At 33.7% G+C, this 24,537-nt stretch overlaps 2 protein-coding genes across 5 annotated transcripts in view; one reads left to right on the top strand and one right to left on the bottom strand.

Moving 5' to 3' along the window:
• Nucleotides 1–5,683: 5,683 nt before the first annotated feature.
• Nucleotides 5,684–6,825, bottom strand: LOC133848253 (uncharacterized). Its single transcript, XM_062283745.1, has 2 exons — nt 6,746–6,825; nt 5,684–6,674 (listed from the first exon to the last, which is right to left on the bottom strand). Exons 1-2 carry the CDS (start codon nt 6,749–6,751, stop codon nt 5,790–5,792), a joined length of 891 nt encoding a protein of 296 aa, XP_062139729.1. The 5' UTR covers nt 6,752–6,825; the 3' UTR covers nt 5,684–5,789.
• A 2,089-nt stretch (nt 6,826–8,914) lies between these two features.
• LOC133849080 (neuronal acetylcholine receptor subunit alpha-7) overlaps nt 8,915–24,537 on the top strand; it is a 217,785-nt gene continuing 202,162 nt past the window's right edge. For 2 of the 4 annotated variants that reach the window (XM_062284942.1, XM_062284945.1), the window contains exon 1: nt 16,987–17,217. The gene's annotated coding sequence lies outside the window, so the exon portion shown is untranslated. Of the gene's footprint in view, nt 9,087–16,181; nt 16,826–16,986; nt 17,218–24,537 lie in introns of those variants that run through there. The other 2 variants (XM_062284944.1, XM_062284943.1) reach the window with 2 other exon arrangements.

Below are 24,537 nucleotides of genomic sequence, written 5' to 3'. Positions count from 1 at the left end.
CAACATCATCATCATCATTGAAGTCTAAGCCATGCAGCTAGCAGCATCGCGAGGTGTCGGTCGATAGCCTCCAGTCTTCACTCTTCAGTCCCTTTCCCTGCCTTACTTCCCTTCCTCCTGATGCTTATCTTCACACCCGCCTTTAGCTATCTACTCATAGTATTCGGCTCAGTGTCAGAGCGGAGATCGTAACGGCTATTTGGCAGTGCTCTTTATTAGCTCGTTATGCAATTCATCAAAAAATACCAACAACAACTACAACAACCACAACAATAACGTGGACAACAATAACTTCAGCAACAACATCCACTTGATGCTAACACAACACACAAACACACACACACACACAAAGCGTATAAGCGTCGCGTTTTCCACTTACAAATCGAACTTCAAAGCGAACAACTCCACCTTTTGTGATACCCTGGCCACAAAATTGGCAAAAGAAAAATGGGTTGACGATGATTGCAATTAAATTCATAAATTCAAGTTAACTACTCTATTGAGGGTTGTGGGCATAAATCAACTTAACTTAAATAACATTAGATAAACAAAAATTTTTGAATAGAAGGAAATTAAATGGAAATGAAATAAAGTGAAATGAAAGACGAAGTGAAATGAAATGAAATGGAATGAAACACAATGAAGTGTAATGAAAAGAGATGAAAAGAAATGAAATGGAATGGAATGAAATGAAATGAAATGAAATGAAGTGAAATGGAACGAAGTGAAATGAAATGGAATGGAATGAAACACAATGAAATACAACGAAGTGTAAAGAAAAGGGGTGAAATGAAATGGAATAAAATGAAGTGAAATGAATTTAAATAAAATGATATGGAATGAAATAGAATAACAGGAATGAAGTGAAATGATATAAGATGGAATGAAATGAAATGATACAAGGTGAAATGAAATACAATGAAGTGTTATGAATGAAACGAAATAGAATGAAATGGAATGGAATGAAATAGAATAAAGTGGAATGAAATAGATTGAAAGGAATGAAATATAATGAAAGGAATGGAATGAAATGAAACGAAATGAAGTGAAATGATATCAAATGGAAGGAATTGAAAGGGAATGGAATGAAACGAAACGAAATTAAATGGAGTGAAACGCAATGGAATGAAATGAAATAGAATTGAATGGAATGATAAAAGTGAAATAAAAGGAAATGAAATAAAATGAAATGGAATGAAACACAATGAGGTGTAATGGAATGGAATGGAATTAAATTAAGTGAATTAAAACGATGTGAAGTCAAAAAAAAATGGAATGAAACGAAATGAAATGAAACAAAGTGAAATGAAGTGAAACAAAGTGAAATGGAATAGAATGAATCGAAATGAAATGAAATCAATAAAATAATATTTTCAATTGCCAATTGCAAACCCGCCAATTTAATGCTAAATGCCTTAGCTTTTAATCTTTCTATTGCGATTAAAGTTAATGCAAAAGCTTGCTTCTACGAATGTGGACAGAAGGATGATATTCAATATGATCTCATCTCGCATCAATTGGCTTTCATAAAATATAGATTTACCTCTGCGGCATGTCAAGACTACTCGAAAAGTCTTTTGGTAATTAGCATTAACCTGCTGAACCTGATTTATAAAATACAAAAAGCCACAAAAAAAAGGTAAAAAAAAAACAGTAGCTTTCAAAATATGCTCATTTAAAAAAGGCTTAATAAATCGTATCGAAAGAATGTTTTAACTAAAATTTGCGTAGTTTATAATTAGCTAACATCAGCTACCAAAAAAATAAAGAAAAAATTAATAAAATGCAAAACAAAATGACAACAAAGTGAAGAATACATAAAAAGAACAATGAAATTAAATGTTGAAAGCAATATAACAAAAATTCAACATTTAAAAAGATTTACTATATTTGTTTGCCTGAAGTTAAGCTGACTTATGGCGTTTTATAGTGTAAGTACTATATAAAGTAGTAGTATGTAACCATATATTGTATAAAGTATGAAAAAAGCACATTTTGCTTTATGCTTTATTAAATGTTTAAAGGCAAAGTAAACCATTTCGACACAAAGACGGATTAATTTTAATTACTTTTCAGGGTGTTTTATGGTCGTTATTACTCAACAAGGGCATGCGGTAGTCGCCTTGGCAAAAACAAAAAAAAAAATAACAAAACTGAAACAAAGAAAAAACAGAACGGCAGCCATCATCTGTTTGTTTCAATTTCGATTTCGATTTCGGTTTCGATGCCCCGCCGAGAACAAAAAAAATAAGAGAAGAAGAAAAAAAGCGATGCTCGAGGGGGTCACTCGGCATGCATATTAATTGCTTGGCCCCCACAAAATGTTTAACTGCTTTGCAGAGCAGTGTTCAATGCGATGAAGAACCGCGGAGAACAGTAAACTTAAAGCGAGACAGAGACAGAGAGAGAGAGAGAGAGAGCGAGAGCAAGAGAGAGACAGAGACGGGTGGAGCAACCTTCGTTTCGACACTTGATAGATGGCAAATACTGAATGTAATAATTTTCCCCGTCTCTGGGCCACGTTAATTGCTTCATCTTCATTTCGTATTTCGTATCTCGTATTTGGTACATGACGGAAGCCCATCGAAGTCACGACATCTGGCTGTTAAACAAAACGCAGACCCGCAAAACCCAAACACACAGATCCAAGACAACCCATATATAATCAGAGTGTATCGAACATTATTATTATTGTTATTAAAACTTGATTCAATTTACGAGAATAACTCCCTAATACAAGCAAATCATTTTGATGAGGGTTCAGTTCAACTTTGTCGATTTTCGGCTTTTCGCTTCACAAAAACAAAAAAAAACGAAACTTCATTTAAAGTTTATTTATACTTATCTCTCGTCTATTTTGCAGACGGGGCCAACGAAAAAAATCCCCGAAACAAGTTTTTGTTCGTCTTGCACAACTTTAAAAACTAGAGCTAAAGAGGGAGCTACGTTTGTATTTACTTTTGTGAAATTCATAGGATGAACAAATATCAATAAAAATAAAAAATAGATTACAAATAACATGATTCGGGTATTTAATTTTAATGCGCATATTATGTGATAAACATATAGATGACATTTTGCAACACTACACCTGTTCGAAATACATTTATAACTGTCTTACTGATCCATGCCAAGGCAAGAGGATTAACTTATTCTGTCCATTTGCATATCGACAATTGTTTTTTTTCAAGTATTTTTGCTAAATTTGAATCGAAGTTGAAGGTAAACTTGAAGTCAGAAATATATTACATAAAAATACGCTTTTCAACACTGGTAATTCGGAATTAAAGCTTTTTTAAACCCCTTTTGGAAATTCAGTTAAAGAAGCAGCATGAATTACAAGAATTAAAGCATAAAGCTTAAGCTGATGAGAAGTATTTAAGTTTTGCCCCAAAAGAACCTTCCAAGCGCATCAAACGACATTTTACAACACTGACACATATTAACTATATAATGTCTTATTTAGTGACATTTTACAACACCGTAACATATGAACTAATATGTATCTAATGTCTTATTTAATGAATTTATTATGCATGAAACTAATAAATGAAAAAGAAACAAAGAGTGAAATGGGCCAAAAGTGAATGAAAACAAAAGCATCATTTAGCTGAAGAGAGGAAGAGAGATGAGTCTAGCATACATAATGGGACGTAATACATAAATTATCTTGCTCCATTTTTGTGGAGTGGGATTATGCGATTTCATGTGATGCGATTTAATGTGATGCGACTTCAACTCGCAGCGACGACGCCTTTCACTACATGGCAAAATATTAATGGGTCTTATTTAAATCAAAAGCTTCCGACCCTCTCCAACGGATTGCCATTTATTATTACGTGTGGCGTATATCATTATCATTTCCTGTCCCCGTCTGTCTCGGACTTGAACTTACTACGAAGTAGTGATACATTCATTTATTTCACATCATCTTTTCTTTTTCTGCACATTACTCTTTTTGTAGCTATTAGCACTCGAAGCGTACTCTACTCTAAAGTGCGATGGTGGGATATTCACTCTCTCTAGTTATTTTTTTTTTTGTAGTTTTCCTCTTTGGTATTGTTTTTTTTTTTATTTGAAATATTCTTGAGCACGTAGCAAACTTAAGTTGCCAACTGAACAAGTTCTGCTATTTGATATTATGCACTTGTTGCGGCGCTTTTTTGCTGCTTTTCTTAGAATTGTTTTTAAAAAGATTTTGTGACAGTTTTCATTAAAATTTCACATTAAAATTTTATCAAATAATGCAGCTTAGTTATTTTTATTTAATTTGAGTATTCAACACATGCTTGAATTTATTTTAATCTGGCTTAGAAAAGCATGCAAAGCAATAACTTTCAAAGATTTTTTTCAACTATAACTTCTTAGTATCGAATATTTTACTACAACTATTTGTATAAAAATGTTTCATTAATTTGAGAATTTATTGTATTTAATGTTGTATAACTAAATGCATTAGAAGTGGATTACTTTGTAGTTAACTTTAGTTAATACTTATATAACTGAAGGCACTAAGAGTAGATTACTTTACTCTACTTTTCTTTAACAAATTACTTTTATTATGCAATTTTCCTATAACTTATGTGTATTCAACAATAAAAACTTTAAATTGGGCATATACATTTTACTATCTTTTGTCCTCAATTAAGTAATTAGAAAATAACAAAAAATGTTAACAAATATTTTCAACTAAAATGCCAAATGACAAAGCCAACTTTGGAGTTTGTGGGAATTTGGGAACAAGTACAACAAGACTTTCCCATCACCACTCAGATTGTTTAATTGTTTTGATTGGGCCAATTAGCTGCAGTCGATGATAGATTACAGCTAACATCAGTCCATCAGTTAATCATTAAGGGCTTCACGGCTGAACTGAAGTTGAGTCGACCCTGAACTTGATGCATGATGATATGATGATGTGCTTTGCATGCGCTTGAGGCGGCAACAAAAAAGAAACATGTAAGAAAGGCAGAGTCGAGTGTGCTCGACTAGGAGATACCCGATCCCATTTCAATAATAGAAGCAAAACAGTGCGGTATTATTCTTTGAATATACTACATTAATATACTAACTAAAATACCAATATATACTAACTTTTGTATTTGGTATATTGATATATTATTGCATTCTAAATATACCATAATATACAAAATATACCAAAGGTCGTACTAATACATTTATAATATAATGTAGTGTACAAAATATACCAAATATACTCAATATACAATACAGTATAAAATATATGTATATAAATATATACTATTACGTTCGAAAGAGTACAAAACATACCAAAAGTTATATTTGGAATATCGATATACTATTGCATTAAAAATAAACCATACATTGCATACTGTTGCATTAAAAATGTACCATATAATAATATAATGTACCATAATATATACCAAAGATCATACTATTACGCTAAAAATATACCATAGACGACAAATATACCATATGTCATAATTGGTATATCAATATACTATTAAATAAGTATATCATAGGCTTCAAAATATAGCAGATCATTAATACCCTTCTGCTCTTTGGGTAGCGGGTAGAAAAACGCTTGTCTGGTATTGTTTTTTGGTTTTCAACATAGTTGTAAATTTAATAGAAAAAAAAACAGATTAAAGATATAGTAACAACATCTACAAGGCTAATGCCGTTGCTCAACTCTCGTACAACAGAAAACAAAGCGAGTTGTCGCCTGCTTGGCATATCACAAAAGGAGGTATGGAAGTGTGTGTGTTTGTGTGTGTGTGTGGATGAATGTAGCTCAGTCGAGATTCAGCTTAATCCCAGCCAGAAGAGCCACCAGCAGACCAGCCACCGGCACCGCCACCGCCACCAGCTGACCAGCCACCACCGGAGCCGCCACCAAAAGATGCGCCTCCAGCGCCAGCATCTTCGCTAATCACGCTGATGATCTTGACATCCTCCGCCTGGTGGCCACCGCCTCCGAAGCCACCGCCAAAGTGCGCATCGTGTCCGCCATGACCATGACCGTGATCGTGTCCATGTCCGCCCTCTTCATGAATCACCTTGACAACGCTTACTTCACCGCCAGCTCCGCCGCCATGGGAGAAGCCACCGCCATGGGAGAAGCCACCGCCATGAGAGTAGCCACCGCCATGACTGTGACCGCCGCCATGCGAGAAGCCAGCATCGTGTCCGCCACTCTGAATCACTTTGACAATCTTCACTTCACCGCCTTGGGCAAAGCCACCGCCATGTCCATGATCGAAGCCACCGCCATGAGCGTGTCCATGATCGAAGCCACCACCGCCGCCGCCTCCGCCGCCATGTCCGTGTCCTTCTTCGTGAATCACTTTGACAATCTTGACTTCGCCGCCAGCATGACCATGATCAAAGCCACCGCCATGAGCGTGTCCATGGCCATGATCAAAGCCACCGCCGCCGCCTCCGCCGCCGCCATGTCCGTGACCCTCTTCGTGAATGACTTTGACAACTGTGGCAACACCGCCTCCACCTCCTCCGCCATGGTCGCCAGAGTAGCCGCCACCGCCGCCGCCTGAAGACCAGCCACCGCCTCCACCTCCACCTCCAGAGGACCAGCCACCGCCTCCTCCTCCTCCACCACCACCGCCACCGCCGCCTCCACCAAGGAAGCCGCCTTGGGCGAGGCTCACACAGGCAATCAACAGGCAAACAAACAGCTAAAGATTGAAGGTAAAGCAGTTGGGTTTAAGTGACTCTTCCTTTGTCATCCTTTTTTGCACTCTCTCACCTTCATTGTGTTGTCGATTCTGTTTGGGTTCAGCGTTAGCTCTTGTCTTGTAGATGTGGACGTAGGTTAAACCTTGAGGTTTAGTCAGTTACTAATATGGATAGCATGCTCGTTGGCCACTATTTATACGGCAGCATCCCCCAGAAAATGTTTGCTACCTGAAGAGAAATGCGTGGCCACAACGATGACACCAACAACAACAACATCAACAAACTATAAGAAATAAAGCAGAAGCAGAAACTAAAACAAACACAACAACCATGAACTATCTCTCAGGTTATCCAACGCCAACGCTGAGCGAGTTCACGACCTGGAATTGTTAATCTCTTGCCAAGTATAAATGTCTTGTTGTGTAGTCGATACATCGATACACATCGTCAAATACTAAGCCATCGATTTGATTGTCTTCGACTGCATGCCAAAGTACAAAACTGTTGCAATTGCAAAGCAGACAAGTATTCATTGAATATACCAAATGAATATACTAAAAAAATACTAAAATACACCAAAGGTTGTATTTAGTATATCACTATATTATTACGTTAAAAATTCAACATGCATGTCAAAGTATATTCCAAAAATACTAAAATATACCAAATGTTATACTTGGTATATTGCTATATTATGACGTTAAAAGTTCGATGTGCAATTCCAAGTTCAACATGTATGTAAAACTTAATATACTAAAAAATACTAAAATATACCAAAGGTGGTATTTGGTTTATCGCTATATTATTACGTTAAAAATTCAACATGCATGTCAAAGTGTAATATGCATATCAAACTTAATACACTGAAAAAATACTAAAAGATACCTAATATTACTTTTGGTATGTCGATATACTATTACGTTAAAAGTTTAATATGCATGTCCAAATTTAACGCTGTTTCAATTGCAAAGCCGATTTTTAATTTCACAAGTTGGCAGCACTCTCATGTCCAGTGGACAGTCCAGAACTGTTAAGCTTAAGATGTAGTTCAAGTAATTGACGCTAATGATGATATGATGACGATTATGATGGAGATCAAGATTCAAATTCAATCATCTACATATGTAAATACTTACTAATAATATATTTTTCTGTAATTTACATAATAATAATTTAAAATTATGAGACAATCTTCAACGATGAATTGCTTCTTGAGAATAAGTAATTCAATCAGAATAATATATTTTCAATAAACATTTCTTTTATACAAAATTATATTATTATACCACCTTCAATTTTCAATAAACTTTAAATTCTGCTATCAATATATTTTTGTAGAATCATATTCTTATCAATGTTTGTTTACACAAATGCAACTGTCTTGTAATTGTCAAGTGCGGTTTGATTTGCTTTATTTTCGTCAAAGTGCATTTACTCTATAAATTTATATTTAAAGACTCGAATATATTCAAAACTGACAATAGAAATCGTTTATTTGGTGCAATTTTCTTTCAATTTCGTTAGAAACGTAAAATGATTTATTAAAATCAAAATTAAAAATGTTTACTCTACCTATTTTATAACATTATGAAGGCATGCGAAGGCACTAGAGGGTAATTTGTAGTCCAGCATCTCACATTCTAATATGATACTCTCTTTTGGTTTTGCTTTTTTGCGCATGTCACATTATTGACGCAAATTGCAAAACTTTCTCGTGTGGAAAGAAAACATTTTGTTTTAAATTTTTGGCAAGGAGTTTTAGGGTCAAGTCATTTTTTTTGTCTCTTTTTTTGTTTTGGAGTGAAAGAAATGAGCATGAAGTTGGTGAATTAAAATGCATCGACATATTATGCAAATAAGGAGTTGAAGGCCGAATAAAAATCAAAGCTTAAAATTAAAGTCAACAGGTTGAAAGTTTGATGAACCTAAATGAAAGTTTGTAATGCGCTTAGGAAGTTATTTCAATAATTTCATTAATTAACTAAAAACTTAAAAAGTTTTTAATACTCCTAAATAATATCGTTGATTTGAGTTGTTTCTATATACATACATATGTACTTCGAATCGATGAATAAAATTACAATTTATGTTAAAGAAGCACATGAAATCATAATCATGTGTTTCCACATTTTACATTGACAAACACAGAAAATCAGCAGAGTAGAGAACAGATGCATAAATACTGTGTGATAATCACATTTGTCATTTGTTGACTCGAATCGAATCGAATCGAAAGATGTAATATTTCGTAAACTGGAACTATTAATTATCGATTCGTGGAAGCATGAAATTGCAAGTAATTTAAGTTTTTGACAATTGCAAATTACAGAAGTTGACTTAATTGCATTCGAGTGTCATCGAGTCCAACTGAATGCCATCTGAGTGCGTATAATGTGAGTGTGAGTGTGAGTGTGAATGTGAGTATGTATGAATGTACATTGTACATATATTCGAAAGTCAGACACTTGAGTTTCAGTTGCCTGGGGACGCCTCTGTGTTGTTGTTGTTGTTGTTGTTGTCTGTGGTCTGTGTTGTGTTTGTTGTTGTCTGTGGTCTGTGTTGTGTTTGTTGTCTGCTGTTTGTTGTTTTGTTGTTTGTTGTCTGCTGTTGGCTGTTGGCTGTTGTCTCTTGTCTCGCTTGTCTCTCTCTTGTCTCCTTGTCCACTGCTGCGGATGTCGAATGTCGAATGTCGTAACAGTGTCGCTCTTAAGCCCACAGCTCGCAATTTGCTGCTGCCCCAATCAGCGGCCCCAATTAATCATGCTACGCCCCAACTTGCGGCTATAACTTCGATAAGCCAAAGTCGAGTGTAGTACAAAGAGAGAGAGAGAGAGAGCGAGAGAGAGAGAGAGAAAGATACAGAGCGAGAGAGTTCCGCTCGATCAGCTGATCAGAGTCAAAAACAAAACACATTAAAGCTTAAATGCAGCTACAAAGCTATAAAATATATCTATATACTATATATCACCAGATCCTAACTTTAACCAGCGGCACTGTCATCAACAGCAGCTGTTAACCGGTTTCTCTTTTGTAACAACAACTTGTGGAAGATGGACTAGTTGATACCTTAAACTAAACTAAACTAAACCAATTTATTAGAAGGCTTAACTTCTACATTTGCTGAAATTTGTTGGATATAAAGTTGACATAGTTTGCTTCCATTTAGCAAAGTATCAAACAGAATTAAGATGAAATAAGTACTGGGAATAATTTTCAAAATATTTGTACAGAGTGCAGGATTTAACAGTTTCAAAAACATTAAATTCCATTACCTAACAATCTTCATAAATATATTTATTCAACGATAATGCTGAAATTTTTTGGATATACAGCAGATATAGTTTGCTTTAAGTGTGCAAAATATCAAATATAATTGATATAAAATAAGTACACCGAGAGACAAAAAATCTAGAATGAAAAGTACATTGAAAATCTTGATTTTAAATTCTTCTCGTCTTTAGAAAAAAAGGTTTTTATGTTAAACAAAAATTTTAAATCAAGAAATGAAAAATTCGCATTTTAAGATTAAAACCATCTTATATTAAGATATAAATCTTATTTCACGAATGTTTTATTGAATATTTAAAAATAAGATTTCAGATCTTAATTAAAGAACTATTCGATCTTAAACGAAATCTTGAAAGAAGGTTTTTAGCTTGTTTACTATCTGTGTAATATTTGTACAGAGTGCAAAACAAAAAACAATTTAAGGAACATTCTGTTTCTCTTCTTATCAATTTTAACTTTTCTATTTATGCTTCGATAATGCAGAAATTTGTAGGATATACAGCTGACATAGTTGTCTTTAAGATTGCAGAATATAAAACAGAATTAATATGAAATAAGTACTGGGAATAAATTTCGAAAATTTTGTACAGAGTGCATTAGGAAAAACCAGTTTAAAGAATATTAATTCATACATTTTCGTTTTTCTAGGGTATTTGTGCGTCGTTCATATCGGCTGCATGCTGTCTCTGCTAATTCGCAGTTGAATCTTTAATGCGCCAAATTGGCAAACCACATTAAATGGTTTAATTATGCAAATCTGCGCTGGGTGTTTAATGTCCAAAACAACAACGAAACAACAAAAAACTCTTTCAGCGCAAAAGGGTCAAAGTGAAAGAGATGCCGATGATAATGCTGATGATAATGTAAACCAATAAAATGCAGAAACGATTTATAACATAAATATATTTGTATATATGTACATTTAGTAGATATATCATGAATGGATATGTTGATATTATTTATGTATTAATCGATGTGCACATCTGCCTAATTAACGACGACTCCCAAATGCAATGCCAGCTACTTTTTTATGCCCCTTTTTTCTTTCTCTCTCTCTGTCTATTTTTAATTTCAGTGTCGTTTAGCTAATAAATTATTTCAATTTTTTAATTTTTATACTCGCTAGCTAAGGGGTAAAAGGGTATTATAGCTTTGTGCCTGCAGTAAATGAATGTAACAGGTAAAAGGAGGAGATCTGTCCGTCTGCCTGTCTGTCCGTCTGTATGATCTTCTAGATCTCAGAGACTATAAGAGATAGAGCTATAATTTTTCACCACAGCATTTGTTATGCTTGCAAGCAAATTAAGATTGTATCTAAATTTTGCCACGCTTGCTTATATACATATTTTGGTATATTTTGCAATATTTGGTATATTTTTGTATTTTTGTGGTATATCATTTTGTTTTGCTTTGCTATCATTATATTTTAACCTCTATGGTATATTTCAAATGTAGTGATATATACCAAATAAAGACTTTGGTATATTTTTTAGTATTTTTGTGGTATATTAATTTGGTATTTTAAATAATAATACCAAATTGCAGTATTTCACAGTCGAGCACACTCAATTGTAACTTTCTTGCTTGTTGTTTATCTGATGCAGATGTTTTGCAACTTTCTTTTGATTTACCTCGCACGTATTTCCCTAATTTATTTATAATGAAATGACCAAGAAATGCATCTCGAATCCGTTTCTTAAATATTCCAAATTATGATCTCCTAATGTGAATATGAATACAAAATATGAATCGGACTTTTGTCATTTGTGTACGAAATAAAGTTATTCATCATAATTTATGCAAAACTATTCAATAATCATTATCATAATTATTATTAATTATTATTATGCGCTTTATCTGTGTGAATCTGCTTGTAGCTGGAAGCTATAAAGACTCAACTTTACAAGCAGCCAAACATCATTAGCCAAACCAGTTATCTATGAGTCGTTTTTGTTTTTTTTATTGCCATTGAAGTCTATTTTACATTGGACATTATAAAAGATCATCAACTGTGTCGTATACTTAATACTGAACTCCAACAATTGTCCAACAATAATGTCGGAAATTGCATTTATTAAATCTATCCAAGAATTGTTTCTCTTCAGCTGATATAAAAAAAGAGACAATTTTCTTATATGAAGAACATTCGCCTAAGGAATTGTGTTCTTGAAATAAGATTGAATTAGTTTTAAGAAAAACTAAGAACATTAGTGTAAAAAATGACGTATTCATAAAATAAAATCGAAAATACTAGATTTAGGTTACTAAATTCTGTAATTCATTGAAAATTTGAGTTTTTATTAAAGTTTTTATCTAGCTTTAATTTTTATGCATATCTTAGTTAGTCGAGCTGTCGCTATCCATTCTTCATTATATAAGAAGAAAGGAAGTCCTAAGTTCAAAACATAATATAAGTATTTCGCAAGTGGTTTGATTAATATACAACTGAGTAAGCGAATACGGTAATTAAATAATAAAATAGTAAATGAAATGAAAAAAGCAAAAGAAATAAATATATTTTTCATATTTTTTTTTATCCTAAAATAATGTTTTTGGTCTTAAAACTACAAAATTTGTTCCTATTATTAAAAGGAACTTGGATCTTATATCGAATATTCTTGAAATAAAGATGTGATTTTTAATATTAAGATTTTAAAGTTCTTTAAGCACGATTTTAAACTATAATTCTAGTATAAAGACTAAAATCTTGATAATAGAACTTTGTTTAGAAAGCTAAAGTTATCTTCTAAGATATATTCATGTGTTTGTTGTGCTTCATAATGTGTGCCTTTAATTCTATATGTTAAATGTATAGAATATATATTTGCATTAACAGGGTATTTGGAATGCGCATCCTTTCACATGAATAATGTGAAAACTATTCACTTCCACTTATGTGAATACCCAATGCACCACTATGAATACGCCTAGGTGAATGTCTCAGTGTATTTGTGTTTGTGTTTGTGTGTGCATGTGTGAAACTGGAACGCCTTTTGATGCTGTCTACTGGAAATAGCTTGGGGTTAAAGCCACAGAGAAGTAGCTTTTGCGAATGAGGTCAATAAACTAGAGCAAAACAACTTTGCACGCACACTGTGGCAAACTTTTCTGTGGCTTGCGGTTTATGTCTTGACTAACAGCTAGCCAAAGTTTCGACCTATTTGAAAGAGCTTTGCAAAGCTTTTTGGGACAACACATTTATGGCACATTTTCTTAAATGGTCGAAATTGACTTTTATGGCTGGCACAAAAGTTATCTACGCTGATGTGTTCCACATTTAACGAAAGCTACATTTTAACTTGACGAAAGATTAAACTAACAGAGCATTAACATTGCTTCGTTAAAAGCTTTAGGCGAGACTTAAGATGTTGTTGAGTGAGAAGAAAATAAATTGAAGTCAATGAAATTTAAATAATAAAAGAAGATTTCCTATTCAGAAAAGTTACAAAAGTAAACTATCAAAAAAATACAACCAAAGTAAAAAATAAAATAAAATTATAATATCTTAATATTAATAAAATTATAATATCACAATATCATAATATCATAAGATCATAAGATCATAAGATCATAAGATCATAAGATGATAAGATGATAAGATCATAAGATCATAAGATCATAAGATCATAAGATTATAAGATCATAATATCATAATATCATAATATCATAATATCATAATATCATAATATCATAATATCATAATATCATAATATCATAATATCATAATATCATAATATCATAATATCATACTATCACAATATCACAATATCACAATATCATAATATCAAAATATAATAGTATTTAAATAAATAATAATTAAAATACTAAATCTAAGCAAAGCATTTATTTAAATGATTTTAGTAACACCTTCAACTATTTCTCTTGATTTTCAGCATCTTTAATTTCTAAAGCAAAAATGCTATTAAAAATAATGATATTAAATGTGTTTAGTGAATATTTTGTTGGCCTAAAATCGGCATTAAAAATCTGACCATTTTGTGCATTTGTGTAGAACGAGAAAGCGAAAGGAGAAGAAGAAGAGCGAGAGGTTGGGATTGTTTTATTAGAATAATTTAGAAATAAGCTTTACGAGCTCTACACAAGCTTCTGCTTGATGCTTCAACTACTTTCTGGTCTCTTTATTTAAATTTTGTTTTTTTTTTTTGTCTTCCTCCTCCCCCTCCTTCGCACCAGCAACACTTCCTACACTTTTCTCGGGAAATGTGAAAAGTCCTGCCACTAAATCGTTTTCTCTCTTCGTTTTTGTTTTTTTTTTTTTACTACGCTTTTCACTGGCCTTTGTCAATAGCCTTTTGCTTTGGCTTCTCGATTTCCGAAATGTTGCTTTATTGCTCATTTACTTAATTAAAAAATGTGCACATCTTTCTGGCCTTCGCCTTCGCCGTCGCCTTCGCCTTTTCCCTTCATCCCTTTATCAAGAAGCTTGTCTTATCAACACCCTCAGGACTATGACAGCGAGAATAGAACAGCGAGCGATGCACTCAGTGTTAAGTATTTAATTATAATTAGCATTAACAGCGCTGTACAAATTGTCCAAAAAGCAAAAAAGAGGAAGCAAAAAAAAAAACAAGAACCCAACCCATACACAAAAGATTTAATTTTCTAAAAGCAGAATTTGCTGCAAATTGGAGTCACAATTACAATGTGTGCAGCCCAACATGTGGCAGCCTAAGATAACGACTCGAATATACCCTGGATTTTGAAATTAAATTGTAAACTGAAATGTAAGTTGTAATCTGAAGTATTGAATAAAGAAAATAAAAAGTTATTTTGAAAAAATGGAAGTAAAATAAGAATATCAAAAATAGGCCAATAAAATTTAATGCGTTTTAGAAAAAATGAATTTGAATCCAAAATATTTTAAGCATATTGAATCAAATAGCAAACTGTTGGTGAAGCATACAAAAAAATACGAAAAGAAAGTTTTAAAATTTTAAAATGCATTAAAAAAATGGGAGTAAAAAGCGCATAAGCCAACAATAATAAATATTTCAGTATTTAATTCCAAAAATATCTTAAGCATATACCTAACAAAAAATCCAAACTGTTCCTAAAATAAAGCTTTAAAAAAATAATAAATTCGAAAAGTTTTCATAAACATTTCTGCAATGCTTCAATTCTTAGTATCAAAAAAATTTCAATACTTTTCAGATCATATTTTGAATTTTGTATCAAGGACTATATTCTTATTTTATATTCTTGCATCCTTACCGAATCATCTTGTTCAAAATTTCGATTTGTTTCTTAAACTGTTAAGACTTATTGTTCATATTACACATTATTAAAAAATAATTTGTATTTTTAATTCTTTTCATCAAAATAAATCTTAATATACCATAATAATTATATTTTATAATGAGTTTATAAGTTAAATTTCAATTAATTAAAAGTTACGAGTTACTTAGAGTTGTAATAGGATAGAGGATACGGAAAACAATTGAAATAATTATAGTCGTACTTTATTATGGTATATAATGATTATAACGATTATATTTTATAATTTACAATGACGTATATTTTAAAATAATACTTGAAAATCGTTTGAATTAAGCAAATAAAAACCGCAGCGGAAGTCACATACGAGTATCAGTTAAATATAGTTTTTGTTTGCACTTCCAGGGTATAGACGAGTGCAGAGGCAAAGAAAGAGGAAGAAGAGAACGGGGACGAGGAGAAGGTTGAGGACGAGCGCCTCCAGTGAAGCGTTTAGCTGCTCCACAGGAGTGGCACGTGGTTGCCGCAGCATGAAATGATTGAAGAAGCAGCAACAGTAGCAGAAGCAGCAGCAGCAGCAAAACGAGTGAAGCAAAGAAGAATGGCAAAAGGCGAACACAACGAAAAGGCGGCGAAAGCAATGTGAACGACGACGACGACGATGACGAAGGCAACGATGGCGACTCGTAGCATTGCGTTTTTATTTGTTTACATTGGTTAACATTCCGGCAAATGTTAGCTAACAGCGGCAGTTAACAGCGCTGTTAGGCATAGCAAAGCGCAGCGTTTTTCACTCCAGCATCCTTTGACGCCAAACTACACGTGGTTGCCAGCTTCGGCTTCGCAGCTTCGGCTTCGCAGCTTCGGCTTCGCAGCTTCGGCTTCGTGTCCGCAGCTTCGGCATCGGCTTCGCTTTCTGCTTTCTGCTTTGGTTCTGTTCAGCATGTTGATGCTGGTCGGAGTCAGTCCAAGCAGTGCAGCCAAGCGAGTCGCTTCTCCGTCTCCGTTTCCCATACATACACTCTCACACACACACACACACGCACACACACTCGCATACTTATTATATTGTCCGTGGTCGTGGTCGACGTCGTCGTCGTCGTCGTCGCTGCTGCTGTCGCTGTCGTCGTCGCCTGCCACGTTGCTTTGCGTTGCGTTGCGTTGTGTCGAACTCCTGTCGTCGTCGCCGCTCAGTCGAGGTCGTGGTCTCGCATGAAGCGGTCGACAAAGTCGCATCCTCCATATTTCTCTCTCAGTCTCAGTCTCAGTCAGCTATAGTCGAACGAAACAAACAAATAAATGAACACACACGTTCTTCTCGTTTCTCGTTTTGGCAATCGCATCTTCAACACTCGACGTCCGGTTCTTGTTTTTTGTTTTGTTACCTCTTCAGTCAGTGCCACGTGCCACGTGCCACGACGTTCTGTTATTGTCTGTTGAGTCTGTTGAATCCGCGCAAAGGCAAAATAATACAAATAATAATACAAATCTACAAAATAAATAATTAAATCGCATCGCGTTTAGGCCGCGGCCAGCTCCAAAGATCGCAATCGCCGCATCGATTGTTCGTTTTGCATTTTTTTTGGGTGCATCTCACATCAACAACAATTTTTTTTTCGGTGCAATCGTAAGTGCAAAAAAAAAAAAATAACATTTTATCTAACAACAATTTCCCGCAATTTTTTTTTAGTTCTCTTGATTTTTCGTTTTGTTTTACGATTATTGTCAAGTTTCGAGAGCACAATTGAAGCTCCTCTCCACCGCACCCCCGCACTCTGAACAACGATGAGCCTAATGACTTTCCGAAAGTATTTAAAAGACTCCTCATCTTCGTCCTCCTTCTCCAGAGGACTCTAGTCAAGTCCAAGTCTCCGCCTTCCATTAAGAATTGTGCTTAATTTCATTTTGTGGACCAAACAAAACTTTTGTGCAAGCCACAATTAAAAATAAACAAAAACAAAAACACAAAATAAAACACGCAAGCATCGAGTTAACTGGAATTGTCTCTAAAAATATATGGTGCGTATTTCCAAACAATTATATACCCACAATTTAGGCAAATTCTAACTAATTTGCCCTAAAGCAAACACACAAAAATTAGAGACAAATTAAACTAATTTCCACAGCAAACAACAAAAAGTTTGAGAATGCTTTCAATTTTTTGCTCTGCCTGGGCTTTCAAATTGGCAATATCTTTGTTGTTGGCTGGTTAAATGGGTTCTTAATTCTCTGTGTTCCTCATCAAAAAGTTAATGAAATTAATCTCAACACAAAGTCGAAGGTCCAGTATTCTCTTTAGTGTATTTAGTATTTCGAATTGCATATAATAGTTAAATTTAGTATTTAATACTAAATTTGATATAATGAAAATATAACTAAATTCAGTGTTAAATAACTAAAATATTTAGTATTTAATACTACATTTGAGAAAATAAAATAATCAACATAATAATAAAATTTAGTATTTAATACTAGCTTTGATATAATAAAAATACATATTAATAAAAAACAAAATAATTTCATCACATTTGAAAATTAATACTTTTTAAAATAATTAATCTGCATCGCATTTGTAAATCGAAATTATTTGAATTTGATTGAATTCAATTGCTGTATAATAATTTTGTGATTGATCAGTTTTATTTTGAAGTGTTAACGATACTCTTTGAAATCCCAAAAACTGTGCTATAAATATTTTAAATGAATTTCGTTTCAAACTCGAAAAACTGTGCTACAAAAATACATCTGAAAATATTGTTTTGTTGTGTTTGTTTTGAAGTGTTAATGATACTTTTACAAACTCGAAAAACTGTGCTACAAAAATTGCTGAAAATGTTGCGCTCAACAATAAATTTAGTTCTTTGGCTCAACTTCTTCAGGATGAGCTTGAGTTTCTGCCTGAATAAGTTGTCCATATTGTGTTGAACTGATTAAATCGGTATAAGAAAACTTGTAGTCAAAAAAAAGTTTGTGTCACGTGGTTGAAAGATTATTCAAATATGTTCTAAAGATCTAATTTTATTTAGGTTCTATCAATAGTGATAAAAGTGAAATATTATTGTGGTCGCTTTAAAAAAATAGTAAACAAAAGTTTAAAGAGTTTTCTAAAGAGAAAGAGGAACTTTTTAAAATTGCAATTTTTAAAAAATAATAATGTAAAAACCCAAACTTTAAAGAGTTTTCCGAATCGAAATGAAATAAAATTTATAGAGGAGACTTTTTAAATTTTAAAATTAAACAATTATAAAGTTATAAAGCAAGCCTTAAAAAATTTTCTAAATAGAAATGGCATCAAATTCTTAGGAGCGACTTTCGAAATTTGAAATCTGTATTTTTTATTAAATAATAATTGGCTTTGGCCTGAATGAGTTTCCTTAAAATGTGTCCTTATAGTACTTTATTGCTCTACTGGTTCAACTACTAAATAAAAAATTAAAATAGAAATTATAAAAATAATTGACAACTGAAAGTGCTTATAGAAATTGTAATATTTTACAGCATAGCTTTCAAAATTTGTTCATATGTATATTTATTTTACTCTGCGCCTCAGCGAACGCAAAGACCAATTAATAATGAAACAAGTAAGAAAGCTGCAGTCGAGTGCACTCGACTGTGAGATACCCGCTACCCATTTTGAATAAAAGAAATATATTTTGCGATAATTTTCTCAAAATATACCGAATATACTGCAAAAATACTAAAAATATACCTAAAAATATATTTGGTATATTGATATAGTACCGCATTCAAAATATACCATAGACGGCACAATATACCAGATTTGTCATCTAAAGCAACTAAGACCCTAGTAAGTAGGCGTGTTTGCCCATACAAAAGTATTTCTTTAATAACTTCGACAATTTTCATCTGATCGCAACCAGATCAGGAATCATAACTACTATAGTTATTATTATATATACCAAAATTCGCAACTCTAGCTTTAAAATTACGCTTGTTATTCGATTTTTTTGATTTGCGGGGGCGGAAGTGGGCGTGGCAAAAATTTGAAACTAACTTGATCTGCGTGCAAACATAACAAATGCTGTCGAAAAAAAATTATAAAAAAATTATAGCTCTATCTCTTATAGTCTCTGAGATCTAGGTGTTCATACGGACAGACGGACAGACACACAGACGGACAGACGGACATGGCTATATCGTCTCGGCTGTTGACGCTGATCAAGAATATATATACTTTATAGGGTCGGAGATGCCTCCTTCTACCTGTTACATACATTTCCTGCCGGCACAAAGTTATAATACCCTTCTACCCTATGGGTAGCGGGTATAAAAATTCAGATAATAATCTGTACGCTAGCCAAAAACAAACAAGTATGAAACGAAATACATAAAATATACCGAATTAATAAACTACAAAAATACTAATTATTTGGTGTAAAGGTTATATTTGGTATATCAGTGGTAGTGCATTATTAATTTTCAAATATACCGAATTAATTAATACCACAAAAATACTAAAAATATACCAAAGGTTATATTTGGTATATCAGTGATAGGGCATCATTAATTTTCAAATATACCGAATTAATTAATACCGCAAAAATACTAAAAATATACCAAAGGTTATATTTGGTATATCAGTGATAGTGCATTATTAATTTTCAAATATACCAAATTAATTAATACCGCAAAAATACTAAAAATATACCAAAGGTGATATTTGATATATACCATAAGTACATAAGTACTACCAAAATACAAAAAATATACCAAATTTAATATTTGGTATATTTATGAAGTACTGCATTGAAAATATACCAGATAGACATCGCTATATCGTCAAGATCTAGAATATATATATACTTTACAGGGTCGCAAATGTCTTCTACATTTCCTGCAGGCACAAAATTATAATATCCTTCTACCCTATAGGAAGCGGGTATAAAATCGCAATTGTTTGTCAGAGCAAGGCGAACTGAATGCTCTTGTGTTGTGTGATGAGAAAGAGATCCAAAGTAGTCTAAAGATATGTGCCAACTTCTATTTGGCATTCAAAATGCAATTACGAAAATTTGTGCGAAGGGCGCAAAATACTAAAAAAAAAACAGAAAAGAAATACAAACACAAAAAAAAATGACAAAAACGAAATTTCAAGAAATGAGAGACAAGAGGAAAAGGAAAAGCAAGAGAAAGAAGGAAAAATAATGCTTGATGCTCGTAATTTCATTCGTTGAATGCTTTTTAATTGCATCTATTCATATTTGATACTCGCATTCTCTCTCTCTCTCTCGCTTGCCTCCTTCTCGCATTTCGTTCACGTTTTCGCATCAGGTGCAGCTGAGAGAAGGAGGCGGTAGTAGGCGTGGCAGTTTGGGGGGCACTGTGGAAATTTCATGTCAACACATTTTCATTAACGCTTCAATTTCATATGATACAATTTTAATGGGCTCTAATTGTTGCTTCATTCTCAGTCGCATTCGCTTTCGCTTTCGCGTTTCTCGCTTCAGAGCGAAACACAAGCTTTATGGTATATTTATGTATTTGCAGTATTAAATTATGACTGTTCTGTCAGTCAGTTTGTTGTCGTCTCCCTGGCTAATGGATGCGATTAGACATTTTACGCGTATTTTTCAAAACAGCTTCAAATCTCAGTTGAAATTCCCAACAAATTTATTTTATTAGTGTAATTGAACTCTTTTAAGTCACGAACTATTTAAATGCAATTTCAAATTCACAAAAACGTGTTAAAATATAATAATAAAATATTCAATTAATATAATATAATAATAAAAAAAAGAATTTGAGTTGTGAATTGCTGCTTCAAATGACAAAATTAAAATACTAAAATAATTGATAATATTAATAAGCTTGTATTAAAGCAGAGTTACAGGATTGTCGAATTGAATTGTTTTTCATCTATAATTCAAGTTTTTTTTTTGTTGGTTTGTGAGTTTCTTCTCAACCTCCATTTAATTGAACAATTTGCGCAATTTGATCATTCCTAAATGATTTTCTATGAATAACAATAATGAAAACATGAATAACAAAAACACGCTTTTAACAAGCGAATCATAATTGCATTTTTTAAATATTAAATGAAATTGAGGTAGCAATAATAAATCAGAACAATAATAACAATTTTCTCTATTGAAATGTATGCCAAACTTAATGCGATGCGTTTGACTCATTAAAGAAATTTGTACCTAAAAATGTATGCATCTGTTTGCTAATTTTAAATTTATTTTATATTAATTTCATAGTAAAAACTATAATGTTCGCTGACAATGTGGTATATTTTGCACTCTATGTTGAATGTATGTAGAACTATGTCAATATACCAAATATAGCTTTTGGTATATTTAAATATTGTTGTGCTATATTAATTTGGTATATTTTTAGAATAATACTGATTTTTTATTTATTAACTTGTATTTTTATTATTTTATTTTGATTTATTTGTATTATTCTTTTTATTCAAACTAGTTAGCGGGTATCTCAAAGTCGAGCATACTTTATTATTTATTATACCTAGCATTTTGCAGTCTTTGGCATATTTTGAATGTATCAAGTATCACATCAATATACCAAATATAGCTCTTGGTATATTTAAATATTTTTGTGGCTTATTATTTGGTATATAATATTTTAAGAATAATATTGATTTTGATTATTTTATGTTTATTTATTTGTATTATTGTTTTTATTCAAAATAGGTAGCGGGTATCTCAAAGTCGAGCATACTCGACTCCAACTTTATTATTTATTATCCATGACAATTTGGTATATTTTGCACTCCTTGGTATATTTTGAATGTATCAAGTATCATACTAATATACCAAATTTCGTCTTTGACATATTTTTAGTATTTATGTGGTACATTAATTTGGTATATTTTATGAATAATACCGTACCGTTTTGCTATTTTATTCATATTCATAATCTCACTTGATTTGGTGTTTTTACAATCAGATGTGAGGCTCTTAAAAGTAAGCAACTTTTTTCATATTAATAAGAAGAAGAAGAACTTAGGTATTTAAATGTTTTTTAAATAAATATGCAAGATTTGCATTCCTGGACTTTTCACTTTTCAGTAGAAAATTCTTAGTACCAAGAGCAAAATTTTGCTTTTAGCACATTTGGTATTTTCCAGTTGATCTATTTATTAAATTTATGCCAAATATTAATAGTTTGGAATGTATGCAAAAGGGAAAATAATCGAGTGACTTTCAATTGGCAAATATTTAAAGAGTGTGTGCTTTTGGGGCAAAGGAAAGCAGCAAAAGCAGGAAAGCAGGAAAAGCGGAAAGCGTGCAGCGTGCAACAGTGGGAAATGGGAAATGGGAAATATACATATTTCGGAGGCATTTTCACGTATTTTTTAATTTATGTAATGTATGCGAAAGCGTCGCTTGATGATACTCGAGTGAAATTCGTTTAAAGCACACACACACACACACACACACACAGCCAGACGACAATTAAGCGAAAAACAAAAATGGAAAACAACAACAGAGCGAGAGAGAGAGAGAGAGAGAGGGGAAGGCAAACAAAAGCAGAAAGCAAGAGAGCAAGAGCAACAATGTATCGAGAGTCCTCTTTTGGGCAGAGGCAGAGTTGGAATCACAAATGAAATTAATTTATGAAAATACGTCTCTCGCTTTCACCTCGCTTTCCCCCTTTCCCCTTTCCACCATTTCCCCTTTACTCCTCTCTTCACACTCACTGCGGCGGCATTTTGCCCGCATTCGTTAACAAGTATTTGCTTTTTACAGCGCTTTCACCTCCTCGCTTACCTCACTCGAAAGGAGGGTTAGTAAAGGGGGGGGGGAAGGAGGCATGGCATGGTATCTATGGACCCGCAGAGATACATTCGACTTGTACATCATGTTGTACTTGCCACTTACGTGTATTTGTTAGTTGGCTGCTTGACTGCTGCCAAAGCCGAAGGCTTTGCTTTGTCTCTCTCTCTCTCTCTTCTTTGTCCGTCGATGTTTGTTGTTGCTGTTTAGATTGTTGCTGCTGCTGTTTGACTACAATTTACGTCACTCGGCCGCAAACATCTGCAGCGCTCTTCCGCTTAGTTTCTGCTTCAGCCTCCGTCTCCGTCTCTGCCTTCTTCTCTGCCTCCGTCTCTGCCTTCTTCTCTATCTCCGTCTCTAGCTCTGCCTCTGCTAGCTTCATCCGCTTCACACTCTTTGCACCGAAAACAATTTGCCCTTCAGTCGTCCACCTGCTATCCTCCCCTCTCCACCGCCCCCGCCCCCGCACAGTGCGCACTAACGCCTGTACATACATAATTAAGGCGTGTTATCCTTGTTGACTTTGTTATTAATCCACTCCAAGCAAATTGTTGTTGTTGTTATTCAGCCGCGTTCAGTTCTTGTTGTTGTTGTTGTTGCTTTCGTATTGGCATGTGTTTGGTTCTCTTGCGTGTTGTTGTTGTTCTCGTTCTTCTTCTCGTTGTTGTTGCCGTTATTCAGCCTCACTTGTTGTTGCTGCTTTTCAGTCTCCGTTGTTGTTGTTGTTTTTACTGTTGCTGTTGCTGCTTTGGCACTTTATTTCGCCTTGTTGTTGTTGCTGCTTTTTTTTTTGTCTTCACTTTGTTGTGCAATTCTTCAGCATTGACTTGACTCTTTGGCACTCTCATATGTGCTTCCTTTCTCCCTCTCTCCATTGCTACCCCGCGCTCTCTCTCTCTCCCTCTCTCTCGCTTCTGCTTTGTATCTTTTTTTTTTGGCTACCCTTCTCCGCTGCTTCACGCCTACTCCTCGCACGCACTTTTCTGTAGTAGTGTGCGAGTGTTTGTTGTGTAGAAAGAAGGTTTCAAATTTTATTATGCGGAAAAAGGTTAATAAATGGAATTTTCAAGTTGTTAAATTGTTTATTTAGGATGGCCTCACACATATTACGCATACAGTCACACACGCATGCACGCACTCACACACACTCACACACACACACACACACACACACACTTGCATTGAGCGAGTGCTTCGCTTACAGAATTCCGTTTCCGCACTTCTTTTTTTGCCTCCTCCACACACTTCACTCCCTCTTCCTCTTTCTCTCTCTCTCTCTTTTGGTCTGTGCATTTTCATGTTTTGCTACGCATTTTCGCCAATTCTCGCTGCTGCTGACTTTTACTCTGAATATCTCAACAATTGTATGTGTGTGTGTGTGTGTGTATGTGCGTATGTTAAAATATTTTTTGTGTTTCACTACGCAAACAGGAAGGAAGCTGCTGGCATATTTTGACACGTTGACATTTTACGGGTATTATTGTGATACACTTTCCACTTTCCACTTTCCAGTCGAATGCCAAACGAGTTTGCTGCACTTCTCCAAGCATTTTGTACAACAATTCGCTTTAATTATTAA

This window comes from Drosophila sulfurigaster, chromosome X, assembly GCF_023558435.1.
Source record: "Drosophila sulfurigaster albostrigata strain 15112-1811.04 chromosome X, ASM2355843v2, whole genome shotgun sequence".
In the NCBI taxonomy this organism is placed as follows: Eukaryota; Metazoa; Arthropoda; class Insecta; order Diptera; family Drosophilidae; genus Drosophila; species Drosophila sulfurigaster.
The sequence above is the reverse complement of the archived record's forward strand: the minus strand, read 5'-3'. Positions and strand labels throughout refer to the sequence as shown.